General features: G+C 40.6%; 1 protein-coding gene across 33 annotated transcripts in view; it reads right to left on the bottom strand.

Annotated features, from left to right (window-relative positions):
• Nucleotides 1–2,100: 2,100 nt before the first annotated feature.
• Nucleotides 2,101–26,581, bottom strand: part of HYCC2 (hyccin PI4KA lipid kinase complex subunit 2) — an 87,472-nt gene continuing 62,991 nt past the window's right edge. For 22 of the 33 annotated variants that reach the window (XM_084817485.1, XM_084817472.1, XM_084817494.1 and 19 more), the window contains 9 exons: nt 24,467–24,646; nt 22,023–22,103; nt 21,653–21,768; nt 20,975–21,070; nt 18,183–18,299; nt 15,629–15,716; nt 10,611–10,770; nt 9,176–9,343; nt 2,101–4,353 (listed from right to left, as the gene is read on the bottom strand). In XM_084817485.1, the coding sequence (XP_084673611.1) occupies nt 3,755–4,353; nt 9,176–9,343; nt 10,611–10,770; nt 15,629–15,716; nt 18,183–18,299; nt 20,975–21,070; nt 21,653–21,768; nt 22,023–22,103; nt 24,467–24,646 (1,605 nt within the window). In that variant the 3' untranslated portion in view covers nt 2,101–3,754. The remainder of the gene's footprint in view (nt 4,354–9,175; nt 9,344–10,610; nt 10,771–15,628; nt 15,717–18,182; nt 18,300–20,974; nt 21,071–21,652; nt 21,769–22,022; nt 22,104–24,466; nt 24,647–26,581) is intronic. The other 11 variants (XM_084817570.1, XM_084817550.1, XM_084817561.1 and 8 more) reach the window with 3 other exon arrangements.

Genomic DNA, 26,581 nt, shown 5'->3' on the forward strand with positions numbered 1-26,581 from the left:
TTTTACCTAAAATTCAGTGTGTAAACAGCTTGTAAGGCAAATGATGACTGAGGGTTCATCTGACATCTCTGGCCTTTCTATGTCACTTCAATGTTGTTTAGTTTCATTTCCATTGCAATTCACTTAAAAAAACACACACATACAGTGGCTCAGTGAAGGCATTACATTTCTTCAATCTCTGAACTGATTAAGGGACTGGGAATGCCCCTCAGACTTCACACACTTTGCTCCTTCATCCTTTCCTTTTAAGGTTATACTGTTAGCACTGTTTCTGTAAATGTTGAATGCTGAGAGCAGAGTTTGCTTTAAACCAGCGCCTGAATGCTAGTTTTTTTTAGAGAGAGACACACACCTAAAAAAGTATGCAACTCATCTGAGAAATAAAAGGGAAGAGGGATTGGAGTGGGAGAGAGGGCAAGGAATGTGCAAACTGAAGGAGGCAGAAGGGGAGGATCATACTCGGGGGCACCCCCAACCTCAATTTCAATCAGAAATTGAAGAAACAGTTACATTTGCATTGAGCCAGTACTTACATCCAAAAAGCATCAGTACAGTGTCTTCAATATAACTTTGGGACACCTTAGCATAGAGCAGCAGATACCTTAACAGACGCTGAAACAGCACCAACATGACCCGTTAAAATGACTGCTTAGTATCAGCAGATTAGAGACACACTTTTAAGTATAGACTTTCAGCAGCATTTATCTGTCATAGAACATAAAGACCCTTAAGACAGGGTAAGCATACCAACTGGGTCTACATAATGGGGAAACTGCATATTAAAACAGGGATGGAATCTGAATGCTGTGTCAAAAGTGTACAAGAAAGGTAATATAAGAGGGAAAACAGCAAGCAAATATTTTTAACAGTTAAAATACGCCCCCCCCCCAAAAAAAAGGATAGGCCTTTTACTGCACAGCTGAAAAGAACCAAACAGTTAACTAATTTGGGTTTTAGCACCCACAAATGAGTCAACCCCTACTCCAACATGCACATATAATATACACACACAAGAAATTTTTGTAATTTTATATGTGCTGAAGAGACATATTTTGGTTCATTAAAAAAAAAAAAGCTATAAACCCCTTAAGATGAAGATTTACAGTTAAACACATTCAAATTTGATAGCAGGGTACCATCTATCAGTATGGATAATATGTATTTCTAATGTATGTACGTATGTATAATATGCATAATGTGTGCATATAACTAAACATCCGAATATGCTGGCATATTCTTTTAAAACTAGACTGAATATCTGGCTTCCATTTCTTTCAAAAGAACAAATGAAAAGAAGCAATTTGGTCCTAGTCATAGCATTTTCCCCTTTAACTTAGATTCCCCTTTGGTTTCATCTATGTAGACTACATGGACAAGGATCTAAAAAGCTACTTTAGGTGTGCTCATGGCATGGGGCATGCCCAATGGAATTTAAAGAACAAAAAACCCATGCAAATAGTAGACACTACTATCCCACACACCCCATGCCATATCACAATCTGCTTGTTAAATCCTCTCAGGTTCAAATGTGGCTTGATATGTGACATGCTGGGCAATTATTTGACAGACACAAGACCAAAGACTTCTTGGGCCCACCGAACCAGTCAAGTAGCTTTTTGGATCCTGGCCATAATTTCTATTATTGAAAAAGGGAAGTGTTTCTGCAGAACCATAATTGCTGGATTAAATGTAGATCCTACCAGTATTCTAGAAAATAGACAGGCATGATCAGGGCCCCCGTCACCATTCTATGGAACATAAATACTTTCTGAAGCGTACGTTTCTGACCTTGCCTTTAATGACTAACTTCATAGCCACAACAAGCCTAGTCTACACCAAACATACTGTTTAGTATTACTCGGGATATTTAGTAATTGCATTTAATCACAGATGAACCTTCCTGAGTTTCAATTATATGGTATTTAATGATTTAACATTAGTTTTGCTTCAGTAAGAGTCCCTACAGAGCAACTGTAACTCTTATAGCAATCCTACTGTTTAAAAAAATATAATTAGCTTGGCAAAGTTTTGTTTGAAAAAACCCGATTTGCAATTAAGAGAGTCGGGGACAGAAAGAGCAGAAGAATTGGAAGCTGTCAATTACATTTTAAGAACTGTTTTACTTATTCTTTAGTAGAGTAATGGCACTTGGTAATTCTGAATATCATAGTCTATAAGCCCTCTAAAAATAATCTATTACATGGTTCTGCTCTTCTAATTTCCTTCCCAATGTAATGAACTGAAAATGCCAGTGGGGGAAAAACAGAACATCCATCTGTTCCTTTGAGTAACAACCTGAACATTTCCATGTCAACATACAGCAAGGGATAAAAGGGTAAAGCACCCTCTTTTACTTCTTATGTATACACAAGACTGTCCAAAACATGATGAATATTTTCCTTTAGAATAAGAAATGCAATTTTAAGCAGTGATCTACAGCATAGTTGCCAAATATTGCCCACACACCAGTCACACGCATTCAAGATTAGGTTGAATGGTATGAGTTCCCAGATTATGAGAGTTAGGGGAAAGAATGTCTCCCCACCCACCCACACACACTACATTAGCTAGATGAAATAATCACAACTGCAATGGATTAATTAAAATATAGGCAGTGAATTGTCTTTCTTATCTTTCTGAGAGAGAGGACTGCCAAAAACCCCATTGTGTGCAGTGATGTTAAGGGAATCCTGATGCCTGAAGTGTTTCTAGCAACCATTATATCTGTCCCTGGCACATCCAGCTGGAGAACATTTTGTCTTTACTGCAGGTTTCTGAGTCTATTCTGTGAACAAGTTTAGTCACATCACAGCAAGCAACCTGAAAAACTTAATCTGCAGTTGTTCTTGTTCATTTCAAATAGCATTAACTTACAAAAATAAGGTTCTTTTAAAAGTAGCAGTACTAAGCAGTAATTCTTGGAAAGCCCATGTGCCCGTTTTCTATGTCTCAATTATTTTAAACAGAATTCAAAGTCCTAGCATGTAGATGAAGCAACCCTGTGTCCTGGAGGGGGAAGACATGTAACATTAAACATGGCTACAACGCCATTAAAAATGCATTGTAACCTACACTGTCTTTTTACAGCCCACTCTTTCTGAGGAGGCAACAACTGGATAACACGTGTGTCTCCATTGCTGAACATAACATTTTTAGGGGGTAATGGGTGGAGGATGATAAAGGAGGACGATCTCATTTTCATGACAAAGTGCATTTAGACAGCCACCAGGAGCAATGACAGTGTTCCTCTCCCTCAGAATTGATTGCACTAACTCAGAGGTCCAAAGTCCTACTAGAGTCTCTGAGGCACTCCTGGTTCCAAGAGACAAAAAGTCACAATCCAGTAGTCTTTGCGGAACTGCAGACTGAGAAAGCTAACCCGTTTCTATTTCTCAAAAAATCAAAAGCTTCATTTTCATAGGGATCACATTCACCATTTCCTCCAATCTTCTCGAGACTCACAGTGTTGAAATGGGACTGATCAGCCTACAATGGATTGCACATCACCCAAGGAGAAAGGAAGGAATGGAAAAGGCATAAAATACGTTGTATACCGCTTCACAACCACATTTATCAGGGGAGAGGAGAAGGAGGGGCTAGTACATGAGGTTTTATTGCTGTTTCAGTACAAAATATAGTATGACATCTAAAATGAATTGAACAAGATCACAAAAGCCAAGATTTTCACACTACAGATTGCAGGTGTTCATCAAAGAACAGGATAAAAGGGGAAAGTATAGGAAGGGCCACAAAATTAAACCTGGGATATCAGTTGCATATTGAAACTCGGGGATCGGGACTGCTTGGTCAGAGGAGCTCCTGGTGAGAGGACTTCTTTACCATTTCCAGCCTGGCCTAAGTGATCCTCCTGTAGACTAATAGTTGAAAACCGGCTGGTGTTGCCAGTTGCCAAGTTAGTAACACCATCACCACCAATACCAACACCAGAGCCTGCTTGACTGCCATTCACATAGTCAAACGATTTACTGGAAGAAGCACTAGCAGTCCGGATCAGGCTCACACTATTGGCTTTTGGCACCACCTGCCCAGCAGGCAGGCTCAAGTGTTTCTTTGTAGGAGTCATTTCAGTTGTGTCTGCACTGAGGTCTACTGATTGGAGCAAGCACTGCTTACGGGCAGACTCTCGAGGGCTCTCAATGGATTTGGTAACTGAGACAATCTCTTTGTCCTTGGTCAAACGCCCACTTGCTCCTTTTCTTAAGCTGCCCCTTTGGGATGTGGATGAAGGTTTGGTCCCAACTGGCTGGCTGCTCAGGGATGCCCCAGATGAAAATCCTTCATCAGCATCATTAAGGTTCACAGATTCTTGTCTTCCATTGATACCTTCTGCATCTAAAAATCCAAAAGAAATCAGATTGAACAATTAAACTGTCACGGTGCAGATTTAGGAAGTTTATATGATTGAAATTCAAATTTTTTTTGAACGAATTGTGTTTTACTCACTGTACTGTTAACCCCGTTTTTGGACTGCAATATTTTTATTTTACTGGAACTGGGTTATACTGCAGTCCTAAGCAGAAGTAAGTACTACCACGTTTAATGGGACTTACCACCTAGTAAATGTACTTAGGAATGCAGCCACAAGAATAACTTTTCTGTCAAAGCCCCAAATTGTACATGTATAACAGAATCAATTCCTTCATATAAAAAATGGAAGCTAGCTCCATTTACTATGCAGCTACTTGCCAGGTTATATTAAACATGTTCTGGAAGTTCAAAAAAGACAGATAGATTACAGTAATACATCTGTATATGGCTGCAATCTTAAACACACTTATTAGAAAGTATAACTGAATTCAGAGGGATCCACTTCATGCTTAGGATAGCTTTGGATGGTAGTGATCCTAAGCATACTTTCCTAGAAGTAAAATCCATTGGAAATGCTCCTCATCTCACTCTCAATATTAAAGGGCAAACTAGACATGGTTGAATGTGTGTTTGCATGTTATGTGTCTATTTTCCCCTCTTCTAAACAGCAGTCAGAGGTGGGGACTGAGGCAAGTGAGAAGAGGGGGGTTAAGTTTTGCTTTCCCTCCACCCTAATGGTTCCAATGAAAATTTCCCTTCCTGGCCATCTTCAAGCTGCTATTAGCCCCAGGAGGGAAGCTTCAATTGGTGTCAATGAGCCCAGTCGTGCCACCTCCATTCCTGGTGGTTGTAATTTAGAAGAATTCTTTTTGGCACATTAAATAAATGCAATCACATATTTAACAGCATGTCTAGTTCAACCCTTAGGCAGTATAATTAATATTGCATTTTAACCTAAATATTCAAAATTCTTCATGTAGTATTTGTGACCCATTAGAAGCCCTCTTTTAGGATTGTTTCTTATATTAATGACTTTGGAGTGCTCCTTCAACACACACACAAACATCTGAAACTGCAACCTGTGAAAGATGACCATATATAACCAGCTTAACGACAGAGAGAAATATTGTAAGATTCCAAGCACATCTTGGTAGCCTCTGCTTCTCTCTCAAAACTAGTTATATGCATTCATCCTTCCTGTGCCATAATTTCAGATACAAGAGTGACTTAGGGCAGTCTCTCATTTCATGGTCCCTTCGGTGCAAAATGCCACTGGAAATGTTTCCATGTGGCTACGGCTAAACACAGGGCCCATAACTTTTGAAAGCCACTCAACTCACTACATGGTTTGCCCCAGTTGTGTATATAATCTCCATACCAACACTGCAGCTGTTCAAAAGTGCAGCGCTGGCAGGAAGACTCCATGCATTTGAGACAATCCACATGGTGCGCACATTTTTCAGCTATTATTGCCATATTGTGGAATTAGCACCGTGTGGAAGCATCCCCAACACCATCTCCACAGATGGATATAAACAAGAGGATTAGCCTGTTGTAGGAGCATTCCTGTGTCATTAGATTATAATATTATCGAGGAGCACCCCTCTGTACCTATGCTGCATATGTAACACATAACCAGTTAGTTGACCCACTAGTGTCTCCCAAACCACTATTTGGAAGTCGGTGTCATGGCCCAATTCATTTTCATGATCATGGAACACTCTTCTGTTTTGTCAAGTAATCCCTGATGGAACTGATCTCTTCTCCCCCACCTCAAAAATTTCTTCAGAAAGATTACCATATGGGCTGGTATAACCATCCAGAATTAAATTCAACAGTTGGGGAACACATAACATTTTACACATTGAAGGGATATTTTCTATTCTTTTTCTAAACAATATTAATTTGTTCACTCCATCTTTTTAAATTGTAACATACTGCCCTGGAAAACAAAACAAAAGCACTTTAGAAACAATGGGTGTCTTACATTTTCATACAATTCCCAATACATCAGAGAAGACATTTTAAAAACAAGCCACTCTGTACGTGGTATTTTTCACACACACAAAGAAAAATTCATTCGGTACATACGTAGAACGAATACCTTGCAAAGCAAGAGCATCTTTTTATCAGAGGCAGTATTTGCATTCTTTCATTAGACCATCATGCAAAGCTGGGTGATAGTGCGTTTGGCTGAAGAGCAGCAGCCACCGCCGCCACCAACACCACCTCTCTCAGCCCGTTCTTATTCTAATGGATAGCACGCAACGCGCATGGAGAGGCCTCTGGGTGAGATGGCCAACATTCTCCATGTTTGCAGCTGACGTCTCATGATAGTTTTGCAAAGTACTTAGAAATAAATGGCATGAACCGGCAAGATGGCAGACCTGAAACACTGTTTGAGAAAGGAATGCTGTAAAAGTATCCATTCCATGTGGAGGAAAGAGTCAGGGAGGCTCACTGTGAACATTTAGGATGCTACCACCATGCAGAGGCCCAAGCAGCTCAGCAGTGCTCAAGAGTGAAAGACAGACAAGGTGACATGCAGGGCAGTCCCTTTCAAGCCAGATGCCAGACAGTCCAGTGAGGTCTGAGCAATTTGCTTAACTGGGTTATTATTTTAAAAATACACAGAATTCAATCTACCCTCCTACTTCATCTTGGGAAACAGTCAAACAAGGCATTCAGGGAAAATGGAAAGCCTTCTTCTCCCACAAAACATGTAACAATTGTCTGTATCAAAGCTCTGGTAGGCAACAAAACATATGTCATAAGGACAGAACTGAAAAGCAAAAGTACACATCGGCTAGTTTTTTGCCCTGCTAAAATCTTTTTCGACTTATTTTTGGCTGTGTGCACTCTTAACTTCTGGGTTTTTGTCCAATGGCCACAAACTACTAGTCATATTCAAAGCTGCTGGCATTATCCAGTGTGAGGGGAATAGCAGCACGCTCCCTTTAATGCACACACCACTCCTGTGCTGACAGGCATCACAAATCCATTTCTTGCTAACTTGCAGATCTATGTATATTGACAAAGTATTTCACAAAAAAGTTAGGGCTTACATATGCCTATCATTCTTCATGATTAAAAGCATTAAAACATTGGAATTTTAGAAATCAAGTGTAGCCAAGAAAGACTATTTTGTCCCATTTTGATGTTATGCAATATCTATCAAGAATATTTAAGAATTTTCTGCAAGATCAACATCCCCAAATATAATCACCAAAACAAGATAACATTATAAATCCAGGAATTTGTTTTTGTGACTAAGCCCAAAACAACACCAATCTCTTTCTAATCCAGAACATAACTGGGAAAAACAGCTTTGCTCAGTTTAAATACAAAGTTAAGCTTCAGTTTTCTGTGTTTAGAACTGTGCTCCAGTATTCTTCACTTAATCTGTCCAGTATCCGTACTGTGGTAATCTACACTCCAAAGTAAAAGTCATAAAGCACAACATTGAAAGTTATTGCATTTAAAAAAATATAACTGAAGTGTTAAAGAAAGGGAGTGCTATAGCACCTAAGCAATCATTTTTCAGAAGAAGATTCTCAGCGTGTGAGGATTTCTCAGCATCCTTCTGGTCATGCACATGCAGTATATAGTTAGTACAACAAAATAAGACCAGTTCGGACAAATGGAGAAATGTTGTGGTTGGGGCTCATTTACTGAGCATGCTCCAATTCAACTCTGCACCAGGAGGAAATTCTAAAACTGCTTAACGCTTTCATAATTTTCAATTGATGCCTGAGATCTTGACTTTCCAGTTACTATGAAATTTTGGATTATACATGATTGGTTCATATGTAACAGAACATTAACAGGATTTTGGATATTAACCTTCCTTGGGGCAACTGTGAAGCACATGCAGTTATAATCTGCAAGTATTGCATCAGACAAGGTATGATTTAAGTTATCAGCAATGCCAAAAGACTGCACCAAAGAGAGGAAAGGGACATTATAGAAACAGATTAGGAAAATGTGAGGAATAGCAAAAATATATTCTCATAATTGCATGGCAAATTAACACTCCCCTGCTAACAGTAAGGGGACTGTAGACTGATTACATACACTGTATAAAAAAATAACCTCTTAGTAAAGAGGACAATTAAAGAGATCATAATAAAAAGAAACTAATAGCCTGAATAATACCACTATATAAGGCTATTAAACATCCCCTGGCTATCCACCCCCGCAAAACTGGGCTGCATCTACCAGGACAATCTGGTTTGAACCACCATCTCATAGCTAGAAACATGGCAACTTCATTCTACTTTAGGAAACAGTTGGTCAACTCAAATTAGTCTCATGACCAGATGATGAAATGGTTCAGTGAACTAGAAGTTCAGCAAATAAGTAATATGTGAGAAATGCTTGACCAAAAAAAACTCAATTCTCTCTTATTAATTTAAATTACAGTTAAAAAAAAACCTCTTACATACCCTAAATTGATTCCAAATTTCCAAAATGATCTCAACATGTTTACATGGTGCATTCTCTTATTCTATTTTTCTTTTTTCTTTTTTTAAGGGTTAACATGCTCAGTAACAGGGTGTTTCCAAGCAATCCCAAAGTTATTGGGTGTGGCTCTTTGCCTTATTTTAGCAATGCCAAGCTGGGTGTCACACAGGGGTTCAAGTCGCACAATATTAGAAAAGATAATTCTAGACCTGGTGCTAGGCATAAAGGGGATGTGTGTATTAGAAAGAGAGGAGAAGACAGTACACCTTGGGATAGTGGAAACACACTCTAGAATGAAAAGGAATTCTGCTTGGGGATAAGGAGTCAGGATCCTCCCCAGCAACTGCCTTACTGACTTCTGCCTCCTCAATCTCTGTCCTACCCTCTGTTGTGGCTGTTGCCAAGTTGGGCTCCGGTGAGCCATGCTCAGGGGTCCTGAGCACCAGCACGTCCCCCTCTTGCTTGCGTTTGATCCCTAGGTCTGTGAAGCCGTGTAGGATCGGAGATCCGGGAATACTCAAGTCAGCATCATTTGAGAAGTCAAAGCCATCTGGGATTCAACATATAATATTTTTAGTGCTTTTCTACACTTTCCCTAAGCATTCCAACCCAGGGAGGGAAATGAAGGTTTACATGGAATACACAAGAACACCATCCGCATTTTTCTAAGTAGATTGCCAGGTGGACACCATATAAATAGGTAGGTGTGCTGTACTGTATACAAGGGAACAGAATACAACACATCAACAGTAAGGACACACATGAACAAGGATTTGCAAAATGGTAATACTTGTTATTAGCGTCATGGGGAGAGAAGAGTTTCATTTCAAAATTTCAGATGTTATGCTTTTCCACTCTAATGTAACTATTATATGCATGCAGCAATAAAAATCTTAAAAGTAATATAATTGGTAAAACATTTAGCCTCCCCAGCCAGGACAAGAAGTTATCTCACAGAGATTAACAAGCTGCCAACTTCATATCTGTTTTCCTTATTTTGCTGATAAAAGTGACATTGAAACCATTTTGAACCAAAGTCTTAATTAGCTGCTCACCATGGCGTCTGAGAAAAGTTCCTAAATTAGCTCAACACACATCATACTGGGTTCACCATTAAGTTTTTAAGAATCTAGGGCCTGAAAATATAGTTTCAGGAGACATTATATAACTTTGGCTTAAGAAATATTAAGAGGCTTAGATAGAAGTCAGGTGTCAAGTCAAGTTATAAATTTTGTCAATGATAACCAGAGTATATGGTTTTCCAGGTCCGGATTCCCTCTTTTTTAGGTTCTATTGTTCTTTTGAAGTTTAAAATTTATACATATTCCAAATTCCAAAACTACAAAATCAAGTTCCAAAAAGTCATGTCTTATCTATCTCCTTTTGGAATGTTCAGGGCTTAATTCTGACAAATACTGTTTGGCTACAATTTCTAACAAACTGCAGACATTTTCAAACCCCAAAGGTGAGTAGTTTCAGGCAGTTTAAGAGTAGAGAGGTAACAGAAACCAACCTATAGAATATGGAAGAGGATGTCAGCAATTCTTAAGTTCCAGCCCTGCAACAAACTTTATATACCACTAGATACCATTTAAGTCACGTAAACCTTTCTAGATTTCCTGCTAAAATAAGGAGAATACTTACCTCCTCACAAGATGTGGTCATGATTACACATTCGTGTATACAATATACTGAAAATGAACAGCACTGTGTATATTACATAAACTGACATTTACATTCAGGCTCAGAACCAGTTTGTAGCAATGGAGGTGAATAATGCTATGCTACATTAATTACTTCACAGTGGGAAGGGTTACCTTCTCTTCTCCAGCGATGCCGGCGGATTGAAGCTGTTGTGATGGCAGTCCGAGAAATTCTCGGCACTGTTGGAGTAACCTCTACTTTCAATACCTTCTGTCCTCCTTGAGATGCATCAGGAGCATCAAAGGGCAATGAATTCTTCATAGCATTTGCAACCTATGACAACAGTAAAATGCTGTACAAACTGGCTCTCAAGAAGAAGATTTAAAAAGACTGGAAAAGGAAACAGCATATAAAATACTTATATAAATATAACCGCAATCCAAGGATTTACACTAAATACGATCAATGTATACAACATAATCTTCCTATTTTTACAATCTACGATTCTCATGATGTATATTTTATCTCCTCTGGTCAGCTAATAAGATTTGTGTGCCATTTGTCCAATTCTACTACAGGGTTGTCAGATATTGGTTTTGCATTCAGATCTGGGATCCTCACCTGGCCTTTGTGCTGCTGCTAAACTCTAGGATCTGGTGAAGGAAGTGTAGAATGTACAGCTACTGTGCAAACCTCTGTCTACTTACAAACTTGCACCTATGGAATAACATTTACTAGTCTGATCAGTTACAAGGGTTGTGCTGTGAGCCACACTGACCATCCATTAGTGAGAGTTGGTCACCATCCTCTGGCAAAAGAAATAGGATGGATCAACTCCAGTTCTGAATCTGTCACAATACATCACTTCTTGCCAAAACTACACTGTTGAGCCATTTAATCAAGGGTATCTTTTTTGTCCTTCACAGGGATAATATCCATACAGGGGGGAAAATACAGATAGGGAGTTATTTGTGGCATAAGTTTTTATCTTACTGAGCATACACTTTTGCAGGATACAAAAGTGATACTTACTGGTTTGTTTAATCCTGCCTTTCCACTACAAATAGTGCTCCAGATGGCCAACAATAACATACAAGATAAAATACAAAACTGCAACTTTTTTTTTCCTCTGCAAGAATAGATATTTGCTGTAGGGGAAAATCATGCGAACCTAGATCATCTCAAGTTGGTTACTGATTGGACAAAGAAAAGCTCAAAAATGAATGCAAATAGAAAATAACTATTCTGACTCCTTGGGCATAATTCAATGAGGCATTTCCACTCCTGCCAATTCCCTACCGCCCCAACAATTCCCTTCCACAAGCAGTAGGTCCCGCTGATTCTGTTGCACAAGTGGGACCCAGCGCTTACACAAGGGAGATGTAATGCTTCCTACAAGAAGGCCTGAAACAAGTGATTCTACTCATTTCTGGAAAGAGGCAGGTTGGCAGAGCTCCCTTATGTGAGCTCCACAGACCTGCCTCCTTCCAGAAATGAGCAGAAAAGGTTGTTTTGTGCCAGAACCACTAAATCGCCATTGTGCAAGCAGTGAGGGCCACTTGCGCAATGGAATTGGCAAGACATAAGCAAGTCGGTGGGGAATAAGCACCCCTTTGGATTCTGCCCCTCCATCCTTATTTTCATGACTCTTTCCTTCTATCTTCTGTTCTCAGAGACCTTCACAGCACCCCATATCCCTTCTAATTTCCTTCATCCTAGGAAGATGTAGTTTTCTTAATTGTTTCATTTCGCCACTCCAGTTAGTGTCAGACTAACACCTTCAATGAACTATCTTGCAACACTTTTATCGACGAAGAGAGATAAGCAGGGAAGTTGCAGTCTTTTGCCTAAACTTGAGATGATTCTTTGAAAAACAAAGAAGTCATTTTTTAATTGCTTCTAGCACATTTTCTCAAAAAGTTTTCCTTTTCAGTTTTAAAAGTGCCACTCTCCTTACCACAAATCAAAGGGTTTCTATTATATGTAGTTTTTATGTTCAGCTTATTACATAATTATTTTCTATACTGACCCTTGAGCACATAGGTCACTTTGAGTGTACCAGTAAACAAATTATGAACAGAAATTTCAAAATTAACAGTTGGCAAAGTTTCTCCTTAACGACCTTTCTATAGCAAAAAATACACTAAGAACTGCTGGAAAAAATAAATATTCACATGTCTCTTTTATTGGACTTTAAACAGATACACTGCCATCTTCCAGAAGAAAAGAGCATTCATGAGAAGAGACTATGACCTGGTTCAGATGTACCACTGAAGTATGGTTTACTGTTAATTACATGATTGAGCCTTGGGCTCATGTGCTTCCTCCTCCCCTGGCACAGCCACAAAGAGAAAATCAAACCGTTTACTTCTATTTTTAGTTAAATGTGGTTTATATTACATCTGAACCTGAAACTATAGTTTAGGGAAACAAGCTAGGATCATAAACTAACATTTGAAGTTGGCTTGTTTCCCTCAACTAGGGGTGCATAATGATATTGTGGTGGGGGTTGGATTGCCCCCAAGCAGGCCCTTTGTGAGCCAGATCAAGTCAGTGGGTACAGCCACACCCACTGACATGATCACCCCACCCTTGCCCATTTTAGCCTCTCTCTGTACTGGGAGAGACATGGAATCCAGTGCCTCCCAGCACAGAGAAAATGACTCAGCCAACTCCAGCCAAGCTCCACACAGTGCCTGGAATCTCCATGGGGGTGCTGCACAAAGTGACTCAGCTGCTACCTGCACCCCCACTGTAACGTCAGACTGGAGATAACAGTGGGGATTCCTCTGTGGGCTGGATTGGAGCACCCGGTGAGGAGAATTAGGCCAGTGGGCCAGGTATTCTGCTCCCTTGCCCTTAACTATAGTTAAGCCTAAGCAGAGTTTTTCTGTGTTTCTACATAATGATAAATCATGGTGAATGGAAATGGAAATGAAAACTTCTGATGTCCTTGTGGCAACACTACAGTAGAGGAGGAAAGGGGAGTGGGGAGCTGATGAGTCTCATTCACTAACATTAAACCATTTTTCCCCAATCATATGTGTTATTGGAAACATTACTTAAAACATTGCTTCAAAAAGCTAGGCACAGCATCCGGCTTTTGGAAAATGAAATGAAATATTTGCTTTAATTAGAAGAACCAGAATGTTCAAGATCCCTGGCAGACAATCCATCCTTCTATGACTAGGCTAGCACTTTTGAGACCTACTTGAAAAAAAGACAGACACTCAATCTCTCATTTTTAATTAAGAGAAGACCACAGACATTTCTAAAGGAAAACAGAAAGTAGCGTAAGAAAAGAAAGCTGGCTGAGAGAAAACGAATGTTTGAAAGGAGAATGTGAATACTCCTATACTGGTATTATTAAATGTGACAAATCAAAGAAGAACAGCAATTAGGTTAATTTTCTGTTGGGTTCATTGTTCAGTTTTAGTCAGAAATGAAAGCTGAATTCAAATATTAATCCACCTACAAGCTTTTAAGTTGGTTTTGGAGGGAGCCCAGGAGCAGGTTTAATTTTTCATTTACATTTTCAATCTAGCAGTGCATTTAGTCATTTCCTAAAGGAAACAACTGATCCAATATTTCACTAAGTAAAAAGCATTTATATTACTGTATTCTGAAGCATACATCTAAATGTTCTAGCCAGCAACAATTCATCAAGACAGCCATTTAACCAAATCTATTGGAAAGATGAAAATGCATTTTTCTTTGCCAAGAAATGATCCCCCAGTACTCCACTGTAAAAAGGCTAGTATTTAAAGCTATGCAACACACACACACACACACACACACACACACACTCACTCACTCTTCTTTTTCTTCAGGATAATGACTGGACTCTGCTGCAAGAATATCAGACTTCAATATTGCTGGGTTTACCTTTTATGAAGTCCATTCTGCATTGATCCTCTGTCTCATACTTTTACAGAGAACAACAAATGGCAACCCTCATTCAAATCTGGCCCCAAACCCTTAGTAGCCTAGAAGTGAGAGGGGTAAGAAAAGGGTGGTAGCAGGGGCAACAGCACTTGCCAGTAGCCCATATTTGGGATAGGGCCTCCAATTAGCACCTCCTTCTGAAAGTGGCACTCACGCAGAGACTAGTTTATGCCATAGAATCATAGGGTTGGGAGAGACCTACAAGACCATCAAGTCCAACCCCCTGCTTAGTGCAGGAAGCCTGATTCCCAGGCAGTCTCCCATCCAAGTACTAACCAGGGCTGACCCTGCTTAGCTTCTGAGATCAGACGAGATCAGGCACATCCAGCCCTTTGCTCGTTGCTGAAGAGGGGCCCATTCTCTCTGCATATCATTTTGCTTCTGCTTCATTCATAGTCAAAGATGCAGACTTCATGTTTCATTATCAGTTCTGTTTTTTATGTCTAGGTGAAACCAATGATTCAAGCAGTTTTTATTACCCCTCATTGTTTATATATCATCAGCCAAAGGGCTTACAGAGATATGATTCCTTAGGCCAATGAATTGACCAACAAAGTGGGAGCTACAATGGCAGCAGGGGTATGGAAAGAGCTTAGGGCTACAACCTTGGTTTTTGCAAATTCAAGCAGCTTCCCCCTCCCCAAAAGCAAAATCTGGCCACCTGAGCCAAGAAACGGAGATGGAGGGTAGCAACAAGGAGTAGCTAGATCAAGACATTCAAGCTGCATGGCCCTGTTCAGTAGCTCTAGAGCAGGGGTAGCCGTCCAGGCGTTATGGCCTACAGCTCCCATCATCCCTAGCCAGCAGAGCCAACAGTGAGGATCATGGGAGTTGTAGGCCAAACATCTGGAGGACTACAAGTTGCCCACCCCTACTTTAGACTGGGTCCATCCCCCACACTAAAATCAGAGTGTACATTTGCATGGTTCCCCAGAAGGGCACTTTGGCCAAGCATGCTGAGAGTACCAGTCAGAGCAATGGTTCCCTGGTCTAACTCCACCCTTCCCTCAGCTGACTGCCCATCCCTGCCTTACATTAAGGCTGAGCACACACAAAGCTCACAGCAAATGTCTACAGTTTATCATGAGATTGCCTTACAATACTACAGAGGGTGTCAGACAGTGGATTAAATTAAGTTGGAAGATGTTTTAGAATACTATACAAGCCATTAGAAGCAAGCTATGAATATGAGTAATATAGCCACATTTTAATCACAGCAATGGACTGCAGTATTTTTTCCCCTTACCAACAGTGGCTGAGAATAGAGTTCAAGCTGTGCTCTGTAAATTATGTCATCCAGTGCTTCCTGGCCAAGCTCCCACTGTCCATTGTAACTACATACGGATAAAAAGGAAATAAGTCATTATTTTTTTTGAACTTGAGCTTTCCTCCCCATCACTTCCAAATACAGCCCCGCCGCCCCGCTTTGCTACTTCAAAATTTAGCCTACTCAAAACTACAACCATACTTCCCAACTATATTCTGCCTGCACTTCTCCTAATCAGGATAGTGTCATTAGAATAATTAAAATCCAGTAGAAAGTTTCTATCATTAAAATATCACTTCAAAACAAATATAAATTACCAGATTAATTACCACAGCAGAACATCACACAAATACTATATTTACAAAGGACAATGGCAAATGGTGTTAAGTACTCCAGTGGGGGGTTATTCAGATAGAGACATCTCTTTTCATTACTATTTTTTAAACACAAACACACACAATTTATGTGTACTCACATGTGTACAGTTAGATGTAGGGGTATATAATTTTCTTTTTAAAAAGGTATGCTGATGTGACGTCTAAAACAAGCCAGAAGTGCAAACCTTCAGGATCTAAAGTTGGTAGACTGATAAACTAACTTAGGCTGGTAAGATATTTACAAACTGCCAGCTAACTAAAATGACAGGTTATAGGAAGAATTAGGGATTGAATCCAATTGTGGCATTTCACTGACGGACGCCATTCTGTCAATGGAACCAGGAGGCAGGCTGAGAAACTCTCTGCAGCAGATTTCCTGGTGATGCAGAGGGATGCAGGGAGCCTAGCTAAAGGGGCCAGTGTTAAATGTCACAATATCCCGGTGACTCAAAAAGAAAATATATTTGATTCAGCCAAAAACAAGGAGCTCTCAATTACATCAATTAATCACTTTATATCATCAGGGAGATTTTCACTGGATAGGGATGGAATATACAGAGGTGCAGGGTTTTCTTGTTTATGAGATCATGGTAATTTCATCTGCATTACAACATTTACATGAGATTACAAATCCTTTCACTAGTGCAACTTTTGCAGTATAGAATTGAAGGACAAAAATATTAGCACCTGCAGCATCGCCTTTAATATCTTTGTTTCATACAGCTTTTAAAGATAATCACATTAATATAGCTTACAAAGCATGGAAGGAAACGGGATTGAGTTGTTTTGGAACATTACTCACATCAGCCAATGTGTGATCTATGATTGATATGAAGGAGAAATTGGAAGATAAAAGTCTTCATTGCTCTAAGTGTTTGCAGATACCCCCATCTTGTACATAGTCCTCATGTGTTGCCAGAGGTAACATGCCCACTAATTTTGTATATCTTTTAAGCTCCAAATCTCTAGAGTTAAAGGGAACGGCATCCAAGTTATACAAACTGTTGATTGAATTATTTTGTGGGTCATCTGAAGCATTAAAAGCATGTTGGGAAGTGGATTTTGGGATACCAGCAGACAATTTCCTTTGGGACAAGTGTTTATTTCTGGCTTAATGAAGGCAATAAGAGGAAGGAAATTGACTTTCAAGTACAGAAAACTGTACTTTGTTGGTGGTGCTTCACCCCTATCAAGGTACAAAAAAATCTTCAAAATAGCTTCAAATAAAAGTTTGAGGGAGTGTCATGGGACTGCTACATTTATCCACATGTGGTGGTCACGTCCTCCAGTAAAGGCATTTGGGGACAAAAGCCTTCAAAGAAATTAACAATATGACCAAACAAAACATCACCAAGAGTCCAGTTCTTGTAATTCAAGGTATTTTTTCAAAGGATTTACAGTCTGGTGCATAAAGACTTTGACTGGGTTCACATGATCACTGCAGCTCATTGTGGCTTATTTAAGCCATGACAAGCTGCAGCACCCATGGGTGCCATCCTAAAAATTCAAGCTGTGACTGCAGCTTTTTGTGTTGTCCAAACTCTAGGGGGGCGGGGTTGTGTGAGGGTTAAACAACCATCACATAACCCTAAAGCAAGCCATGGGTCCTGCAGCTTGAATATTCAAAATGGCCACGTGCACACACCGTAGCCCATTGTAACTTAAATAAGCCACGGTGGGCTGCTCCTCATGCGAACCGGCCCTTTATTTTACACTCTTTAGCAGCAGCAAGAGCAACAATTGTAAGCCAGTGTAAAACTCAGTGGACTTTTCTATCAAGGCTTGATTCCAGAGGCTTTGAGATCACTTATTAATGGACAAGCTTACTCACCATATGAAAGTTGTTAATGGTCATGCAAAACTTGAAAAATTTATGCATCGTGGTACCCATTTTTGTGCTATTTTGGTCATATATCCCAAGTCCCTCCAGATTATAAGATTTTGCTAAATTACTGAAAGAAAATAATTTCAGCTTGAAGGTTTTGCAGTTCTGTACTCTATACATCCTAACTGAACTGGATTGTGTTTGGGTTTTTTTAACTTTTTCAGGCTATGTTTAGCCCATATTCATTGTCCTGAAAAAAATGATACAAAAATAAAGTTTAAATAACAAAAAAACAAAGGAGCTCTTCCTTGTCCAAACTTTGGATACTTACACAGCATAATATATCCCAGTGAGTAGCTGTACCATGAAGTCAGGATCCAGTACCACTCTGCCACAATCTTCCTTCCAGCATTTTTCATTTTGCCGTGGAAACCCACTCACACAGAGTCTGGCAAAACACAAGCATTTCTAAAAATTAAATCTTGAGCTTAACAAACACTTTCATATTGTCAATTACATATTGCATAAATCATGTATAATTCTAATCTCCAAGAAGCTACTTGAATAAAATAAGGGGAGAGATCAATTTCACTCTCTCTAGAGAAGCATCTTTATGGGAATGAATCAATAAAATGCAACAGATAAGAACTCTTAAAAACTAGAGGGGAGAAAAACCAATACACCGCTACAAACAAAAGGCCAATGCAATCATCTGTTTCTGGGTAACACCCGAATTGCAACTTCTTTGTAGTTTCTCAGTGTCCTACTGACTTTTGTTTTTATCTACATAAACTAGGAACACCACTTTGCACTAACCTTTGCTACTGTCAATGCCCATATAACAGCTAACCATAGATAAGCCCGGCAGGAATTTGTGATCCAAACCAAAGCCAAGACCTTCTTCAGACTGATCTAAAGGATCCCTTTCCCCCTTCCCAGTGACAGCTCCCCCGATGGTGTCCAAATGGCACCTTGGAGGGGCTGTCACACACACTCCTTTGCCCCTGCTGATCCCCCCTTACCAGCTCCGATCGTGATCGGAGCCCTTTTTAAAAGAAATTCCCAGCCCTGTTCATGGGCAAAAACAGGGCTGGGTTTTTTTTCCACACTTCCCTGTGCCTGGGGAATGTGTGCTAATACTTTCTAAAAAATAAAATAAAAGCCCCCCATGCCGAAAATCAGCTGCGGGGGAGGGGTGCAACCCCCAGATATGGACCCTTGGGCAGCAGGGTCCATGGGGGTGTGTGGAATCTAACCTGTCACTATGGACACTGTTGCCCCGGGGGTCCAGGGTGGGGGGGGTTGGATCCCTCCGCCCAGCTGATTTTCAACAACAGGCGCTTTTAAATTCCTATACAAGTCTATGATGCCAGTTGGGGGCGGGAGGAATCCAACCCCCCTGCCATGGACCCTTTGGGCAACAGGGGCTGGCAGTCCATAGCAAGGGGTTGGATTATACACACACCCTACAGCCGATTTTTGGCAAGAGGCATTTTTTAAAATGTGCACGTTCCCCAGGCATTGGATAGTGTGAAAGATTTTCTCGGACTTGTTTTTGTGCACAAATAGGACTGTGAAATTTTTAAAACCCATCTTCAATTGTGACGAAAATTGTGAGCAGAGCCGGGAGGCAGCAGATAAGACGGGGATGCCAGGTGGTGGACTGGGGGGGATGAGGGGGCAAAACAGCCATGCACTGTGTGTTGTTTTCCTAATTGTCTGGCAGGTGCACTAACCACACACTGTGGGTTGTTTGCAAAACAGCCCACAGTGCATGGCTAGTCACACATCATGGGCTAACGTGTCGTGTGAACGCGTCCATTGTACGTAAAGCAGGGGTGGGCAAGTTGTAGGGCAAAATATCTGGAGGGCCACAAGTCCCCTCAGTCCTAGCCAGCACAGCCAATGGTGAGGGATCAAGGGAGTTGGAGGCAAAAACATCTGGATAGCTACACATTGCCCACCTCTGTTATAAAGGCATGGATACAGCATCTGTATTGCAGAATTCTGTTGATGGAACATAGTTTGATGCTTTGTTGCAAAGGTCATAAGAAAAACCAAGTTTAAACAGGGAGTGAAAAATGAAGCAAGGCCAGAATCCAAAGTGCTACTTTAGGCATACCCAAAAGCTTGGGTGCTCCTAGTAGATATTTCAAAAACATTTCTTGGAAAAAGAAATACATGCCATATCACAAACTGCTTTTGAAGCTCTCAGTGCAGAGCTACAAATAGCTGATGTGGCAAAACTGGAAAAAACCCATTGGTTGGAATCCTCTCTTCTCCTGCCCTTTCCCTTGCCACAAATTCTTCCTGCCCCTCTCAATGATAACTTGGTTTACAAAGGAACCCAGGGATGCTCCCCGAATCTACTTTTGGGAACCGTGATTAAAAAAGGTTCTCAAATGGACTTCCATCCAGGTTAGCAAGTCACATCAGGGGGATGAGTGTGGGGGAGAGAATTTGCAGGTGAAAGGGATACACATGATCCCATAGCCCACTCCCTATCCCTACACCTAGCCAATTGTATATCTGCACCAGCCCTTAAGTTTCCAAGCAGCACGCGGATCTGCTGTTTGAGAAACACAAAATAGGCCCCCTTTGGGGGCAGAGGACTAAGCAGGAAGTTCTTTGGTTCCCACCCCAAATACTCAGATTCACTGTACTGAGAGACTATGGGTTTTTTTATTTGATTTAATGGAGAAAATGTGAAGAATCCCAGCCCATTTCTAAGTCTCCAATAATGGAAGACAGAAAATTTGAAAGGCCAAAACTGTGGCAAGTTTCAAATGCCTCTTGAAAACCTATTTGTTTACACAGGCTTCCCTGACCTATAATGCACTGTGACACTGTTCTGTTTTGTTGTTATCTTTGCTGCAATGTTCTTAATTATTTATTTTATATTGTTTTATATTGTATTATATATGCATTTCAGTGTGAACTGTTTAGAAATTCTATTACATTAAGTGGTATAGAAGTATTACAAATAAATCAATAAATAACATATTGAATGATCAGACAAAAAGAATATGGACAAAGGTTTGTAATTCTTTATGAAGCAGAATCATATTGATTTAAAACTCTCAGAGAAAACATTCTCAGCAATGTCAAGTGTACCATCCTCACCTGGAACCCATCCTGCAAAGTGACTGATAGGAAGAGGCAGGCATATAGACAATAGCAGAGTTGTAACACAGCATAAGAAAGCTCAGCACCTCAAACCTAAAAGGAGACAAGTTGAACAGGAGATTAAAACTGCTAATATTGTACGACAAAATAGTTCTATTGATGGGTCCATCAAGACAAGAGAATATTAGAGAGTACATCTCTTTTTACTTCATTCCACTTGGATTTGGCACAGAGGTGTTACAAGATATAACGTAATTAATTATCCTACTACAAAAAATATTAAAGGTTAAAAAAGGCAACCCGTCTCTCCAGTTCTTTTACACAGAATCCACAAAGTAGAATTGGAAGTCATACATGTGCTAGAAAGTTTATATTCAACTAATGAATTGGCAGTGATTTACAAGGTCTAAAAACTGAACCAAATGACAGCCAGAAACAAGGCTGTCTAAAGAGTGGCCACAAATTTAATATATTAAACCAAAGCCTTAAAAATAAAGGAATTGTATATTAGAAGACACCATTACAACACACCCACTGACCAGACAAGTATAAAATATTTTGCTCTGCTTAACTATCTCAGACCTCAGAATCTGGGAACACTCTTCTCTCCATACCTTATGACTTACAAATACATCGACAGGGTGTTAATGAAAATCTGGTGAACCATCTGTTTACCTGTTCTGTGCAGTGAATGTTTCTCTTTGAGGATGAAGGTCACTATAAACTACTCTGATCAGGTCATGCTGACAAAGGGCTCCCTCAGTCAAAGCCATGGATCCAATAGTAGATGGCTTAGGATTACAAAAAAAGAAGATAAAAATAGGTTAATATAGCTTCAAAACACCAGGAATGTATAGGAAGGAGGGGGAGCATGGAATGGTGGCATTAAAGACTCTCAAAGGGATCAGGCCATTACAATATATTACAAAGTGAAGACGGTCCAGTTTAATTGTAGGTTAACAATTTACAGTTCTTCTAGGGCTGAATGCTACACTCAACTTAAATTTCTAATTAGAACCCCTTGGCAATGCAACTGCACACTTACCTCATGGTAAATTGATGGCTTGGATAAGGAAGGGATGGTGAAAGATAAAACTTTATTGTTCCCATCTTTGTCAGCAATTTCCTACAATGAAAGGACAGATATGAGAAAGCTAAGCTACTTTGCATTGAAGTGTCCCTTTAAATGTCAGTGACCAAGGTTATCATGCTGCAAATGAACCACCTACGAAGTGGAAGACCAGACCTAAGATGGAGGATGGAGATCCTGTTTGACAGCAAGGAAAAGAAAGGAAAGGTTCCTCCTGTGCAAGCACCGGGTCATTACTGACCCCTAGAGGGACATTGCTTGCGCTGGCGTTTTCATGGCAGATTATAGCGGGGTGGTTTGCCATTGCCTTCCCCAGTAGTGACTACCTTTCCCCCAGCAAGGTGGGTACTCATTTTACCGACCTCAGAAGGATGGAAAGCTGAGTCGACCTGAGCCGGCTACCAAGACACGGCTTCCGCTGGGATTGAACTCAGGTCGTGGGGAGAGTTTCGGTTGCAATACTGCCGACTACCACGCTGCACCACACAAGGCTCTTATTTGACAGCAAACCAGGACACAATGTATGGGGCGGCATGTTTTCAACAACTTCACTGGCATTCACTGTAAGCTGCATTTTAGCCTTTGCCCAATAATCGTGCAAGTACTATATTATTTTATGTATTCTCTCAAATATTTATACCCTGCCTTTCCAGTTAAACGCTGATCAGGGTGGCTTACAACAAATAATAATAAAACATAATAAGAGAACAAAGAAACAGAATTTTAAGAGAGACAGCAGAACAACAGATACAAGTAATGTTAAAATTACTCTACTCATTCTCTAGAGGCTCAATAAAACAATCCACAAGTTAGTTTGGCAGAAAACATGAGATGTTAAAACATCAGAAAGGGAGCAAGGCAGGCCGCCCTAGGCAGGGACCTCCAAAGCTTAGGTGCAACCACCAAAAAATGCTCCCTTCCATGTCCCCAAACACGCCTCAGGTATTGGAAGGACACAAATGTGTGCCTCTACAGTTGATCCTAATGAGAGGGAGCAAGCTCATATGAGAGGATGCGGTGCTTTAGGTATCCTGGTCCAAAGCCCTAAAGACCAGCACTTTGAATTAGGCCTGGAAATGGACTGGAAGCCAGTGAAGCTGTCGCAAAATGGGGGTCACATGCTCTCAATAACTGGCTCCAGTCAAAACTTTAGCTGCCACATTCTGCTCCACAGCTGAACATTCTGGACACTTTTGAAAAGCATTTCCATGTAGGGTACATTAACGAAATCCAAGCTTGATACACTAAAGTCATGTACCACTGCGGCCAAAGCCATCCTGCCTAGGAACTGATGCAGCTGGCACACCTGCCACTCCTGATTATTGCCATCACCTGGTCATCCAGGCCGCAAACCTGAGTTTTCAAGGGAAGTGCAACTCCATTCAAGACAAGATAAATTCTTCCTACATTAGCAGCTCTACTACCTGTACATTTGGTCCTGTTTAACTTCAAAACCTGTACCAAATGGGTCTGAAATACCCCGGTGGGTAACCAAGCTAAGGATAGGACTTTTAATTAGTTCTGAGGATAGGACTTAGAATAATTTCTAAGCTTTAGACTTGGATTTATTTCTAAAGATAGAACTTAGAATTATTTCCAAGTCTTGGGTTTTTCCTTTCACTCTATCTTCTACCTTTAATTCTTCACAAGCTAGAGCAATGCTTTAGCTTAGCTTTTATATCCAAGTAATGTGAAGGAAGAGGGAAAAGGGAGAGTTAACAGTTATGTTTTCGTTTCGTTTAGATTTGTTTTAGTTTAGCATTAAACCACAAGTAGTAAACAGGAGAAGGTAGGAAGGAGGAGTCATAACAATGTTAGAAGCTCAAGTCATTATTTTATTAGCTAAATTCATAGTACCAGCTTTGGCAATCCCAATTCTTTTAATTAATCTCCTATTTTTGTTGCATTCTCTTTCCCTCTAATCACAGAGAAAGTTTCTAATGCTCATAGAACCATCATGCCACCACTTTCTTTTAATTTAGTAATTTTCTTAAATAAATAGATTCCAATTTACAATTTTGTCCGTAGTGTTGTTTGTCTGTTTGGATTAGCTTGGTTAACCACTGGTGTGTTAGAACCCATTTGGTGTAAATTCTGAAGTTAAACAGGACCGAATTTACACTACCTAGGAGCACCCTTGTTTTGGTCTGGATTAAAACTTTGAAGACAACATGATATCCATTCTTCTAAAGTATTACAAAAAGAATGTACGAGGAAGAGAGAAAGAGTCCCATCCTAATTTTTAGAAGAATTGGTATTATAAAAACATTCTAAAGGGATCAGAGACTTAAAACCTTACAAAGATCATGAAAAAGTGGTACTGCGCCAATGTCTCAATTTAGTATTACTCTATACTGATACAAAAGGACAAAGCACTTTAACTATTTAGTCTTACTTACCAAATTGTAAATCCCTAGAAGCAGGGCTTCAATGCAACCATTACTCTGCCTATCTTTGCTGGCAGTAAGACGTAGATAAACCCAGATCAGTTCTGGCAAGAACTGCAGTGTGAACCTTTTGAGACGAACCTCAGAACTACGATAGAGTTCAAAGAGTTGGTGACAGACAGGTTCCAGAAGCTGGAAGAGAAAAAGAACCCCAATACACACATGCTCATCAGATCAAGCATGATCATTCTGGTCTATCAATGAACACCATGCAAATAACCAGTTTTAAAATGGTATGCTGCCAATAATTAATTGTATTGGCCCCAGGAGCGTAGCCAAGTCATTTATAGTGTTAGAGGGGCCTACAGATCCATAATGCTTGCTTAAGTTCATTATTGGTGCAATTCCCATGCTAGTAAGCCTCTGAGCATGTGCAGATGAGTCAAAAGGCTGATAACAGCCTTCTTGGTGCATTCCTTGCTAATGAGGAGAGTCTTTATCTCTGATGTGCCTGAGAAGCAGAGTTTGTTTACCTTAAAGCTACAGGTGGCTGTGCTGAGAACCTAGTGCTGGGAATGCCTGCTAGGGGGCGCTTGCTGTGGTTATGCTGCTTATTGCTAACATGTATGGTATAAAACCCATTTGACCCCATGGCTCGTGGTTCAGAGAAGCTGTCTGGTCCAACCATTGGGTACGCCTGTCTGCTGTAAGTTACCCAATAAAGTACTCCTTGTAAGTAAACTGAGTCTGATGTATCACTATCTTGGCAGTTCTAACCTAAGAGTTCAACACCCGCTGCACAGGCGACACATCTGGCACAGCGAGCAGGGTGCCAAAAATACTATGTTCAGATTCAAAGGGAAGGAGGATCGGGGTGTCGGCGTGTTAAACTGACTCCCAGGCAGGCCACAGGAGGGTCTCTGGGGTCCAGCCATAAAGCAATTGGTGGTCCTGAGTGGCCCGATTGCATGGCCAGAGGTCGAAAAGGACTGCACCCCAGTGGGCCTGGAAGCTGCATTAGACTCTCTGAAGCTGGACAAGTGGTCAGCTAAAGAGAAGCAGCGTGCAGGACCTCTAGCATGGTTACTGCTGACAGCATTAGGAACTGTTGGACAGAAGGAGTTAGAATGGAGAGAGAAAACAGCAGAACAGCCCAAGGATGAGCTGAGAAAAGAGCAAGATCTGAGGCTGTTAATTAGAGAAATGGTGCAGGACAGCCTGGCCTCTAAAGAGGCGTGGGAGCGTGAAGCTGAAGGAGTAGTCGTTAGACTGATACACCAAGCTCAGAAGAATTGCCCACAGTGTTCCAAGGTGAGCCACCTCATCACCTTGCTCGATTGGGACGAAATCCCTAGGAAGTGGAAACTGAAAATGAAGACCCAAAAGATGAAGATGCGGAATGGAGTAAAGGGGAAGAATCAGCCCCCAGAGCATGGGCTAGACCTCTCTTAGAGCGGGAAGTGCGCCAGAGGACGGTCCCAAGGCAGAATGAAGCGACCACGTTGAAGATCTCTGTCAAGGTAACAGTGTCTAGCTTTGAACTGTTCTAGAATTGCATACAGCCTATAGCTACTGACCACCAGATATATGACTTTTGAAGAATGTAACCATTAAGATTTTGCTGTAGGATTCCCTGTAATGAAGAAATCTCATTGATTTGAGTGTCCAGTGTTGGAATGCCTGAGCGTGTGTGCTGAAAAGATCAAGAAACCAGACAACATGTTCCTGGCCAAGCCAAAACCGTGCTACTGCCATGCTACAGCAAGCTGTAAGAAACTGTGTAAGCTGGGAGATCCAGCCTGATTGAGAAGAAAAGAAGATATTGGAGTAGCTGTCTTCAAAAACAGTGAGATCTGTGTAGCCAGCTGTGTCCTGTTTCCAGTTTGGGATTTTACAAATACTAACTGTGAAGCTTTACTTTGAAGTCCTGCAAATCACCCCGTCGCCTCCCAAAGAAAATTAATGGCTGTGTAAAGAATGCAAGTATGAAGCGACCCCCGCCTCCCTGTTCGGCACTTTGTTGCTGTGTGCCAGCTTAAGGGAGAAGAAAAAGAGTGTATGTGTGTCATGTTGTGAATCCCTGGCTAGCCTGTCTAGTGATAGAAAGTCCCAAAAGCTTACTCCTTG

This window comes from Heloderma suspectum, chromosome 1 (assembly GCF_057233095.1).
Source record: "Heloderma suspectum isolate Gila_16-S chromosome 1, 16-S_ref, whole genome shotgun sequence".
NCBI classification, from domain to species: Eukaryota; Metazoa; Chordata; class Lepidosauria; order Squamata; family Helodermatidae; genus Heloderma; species Heloderma suspectum.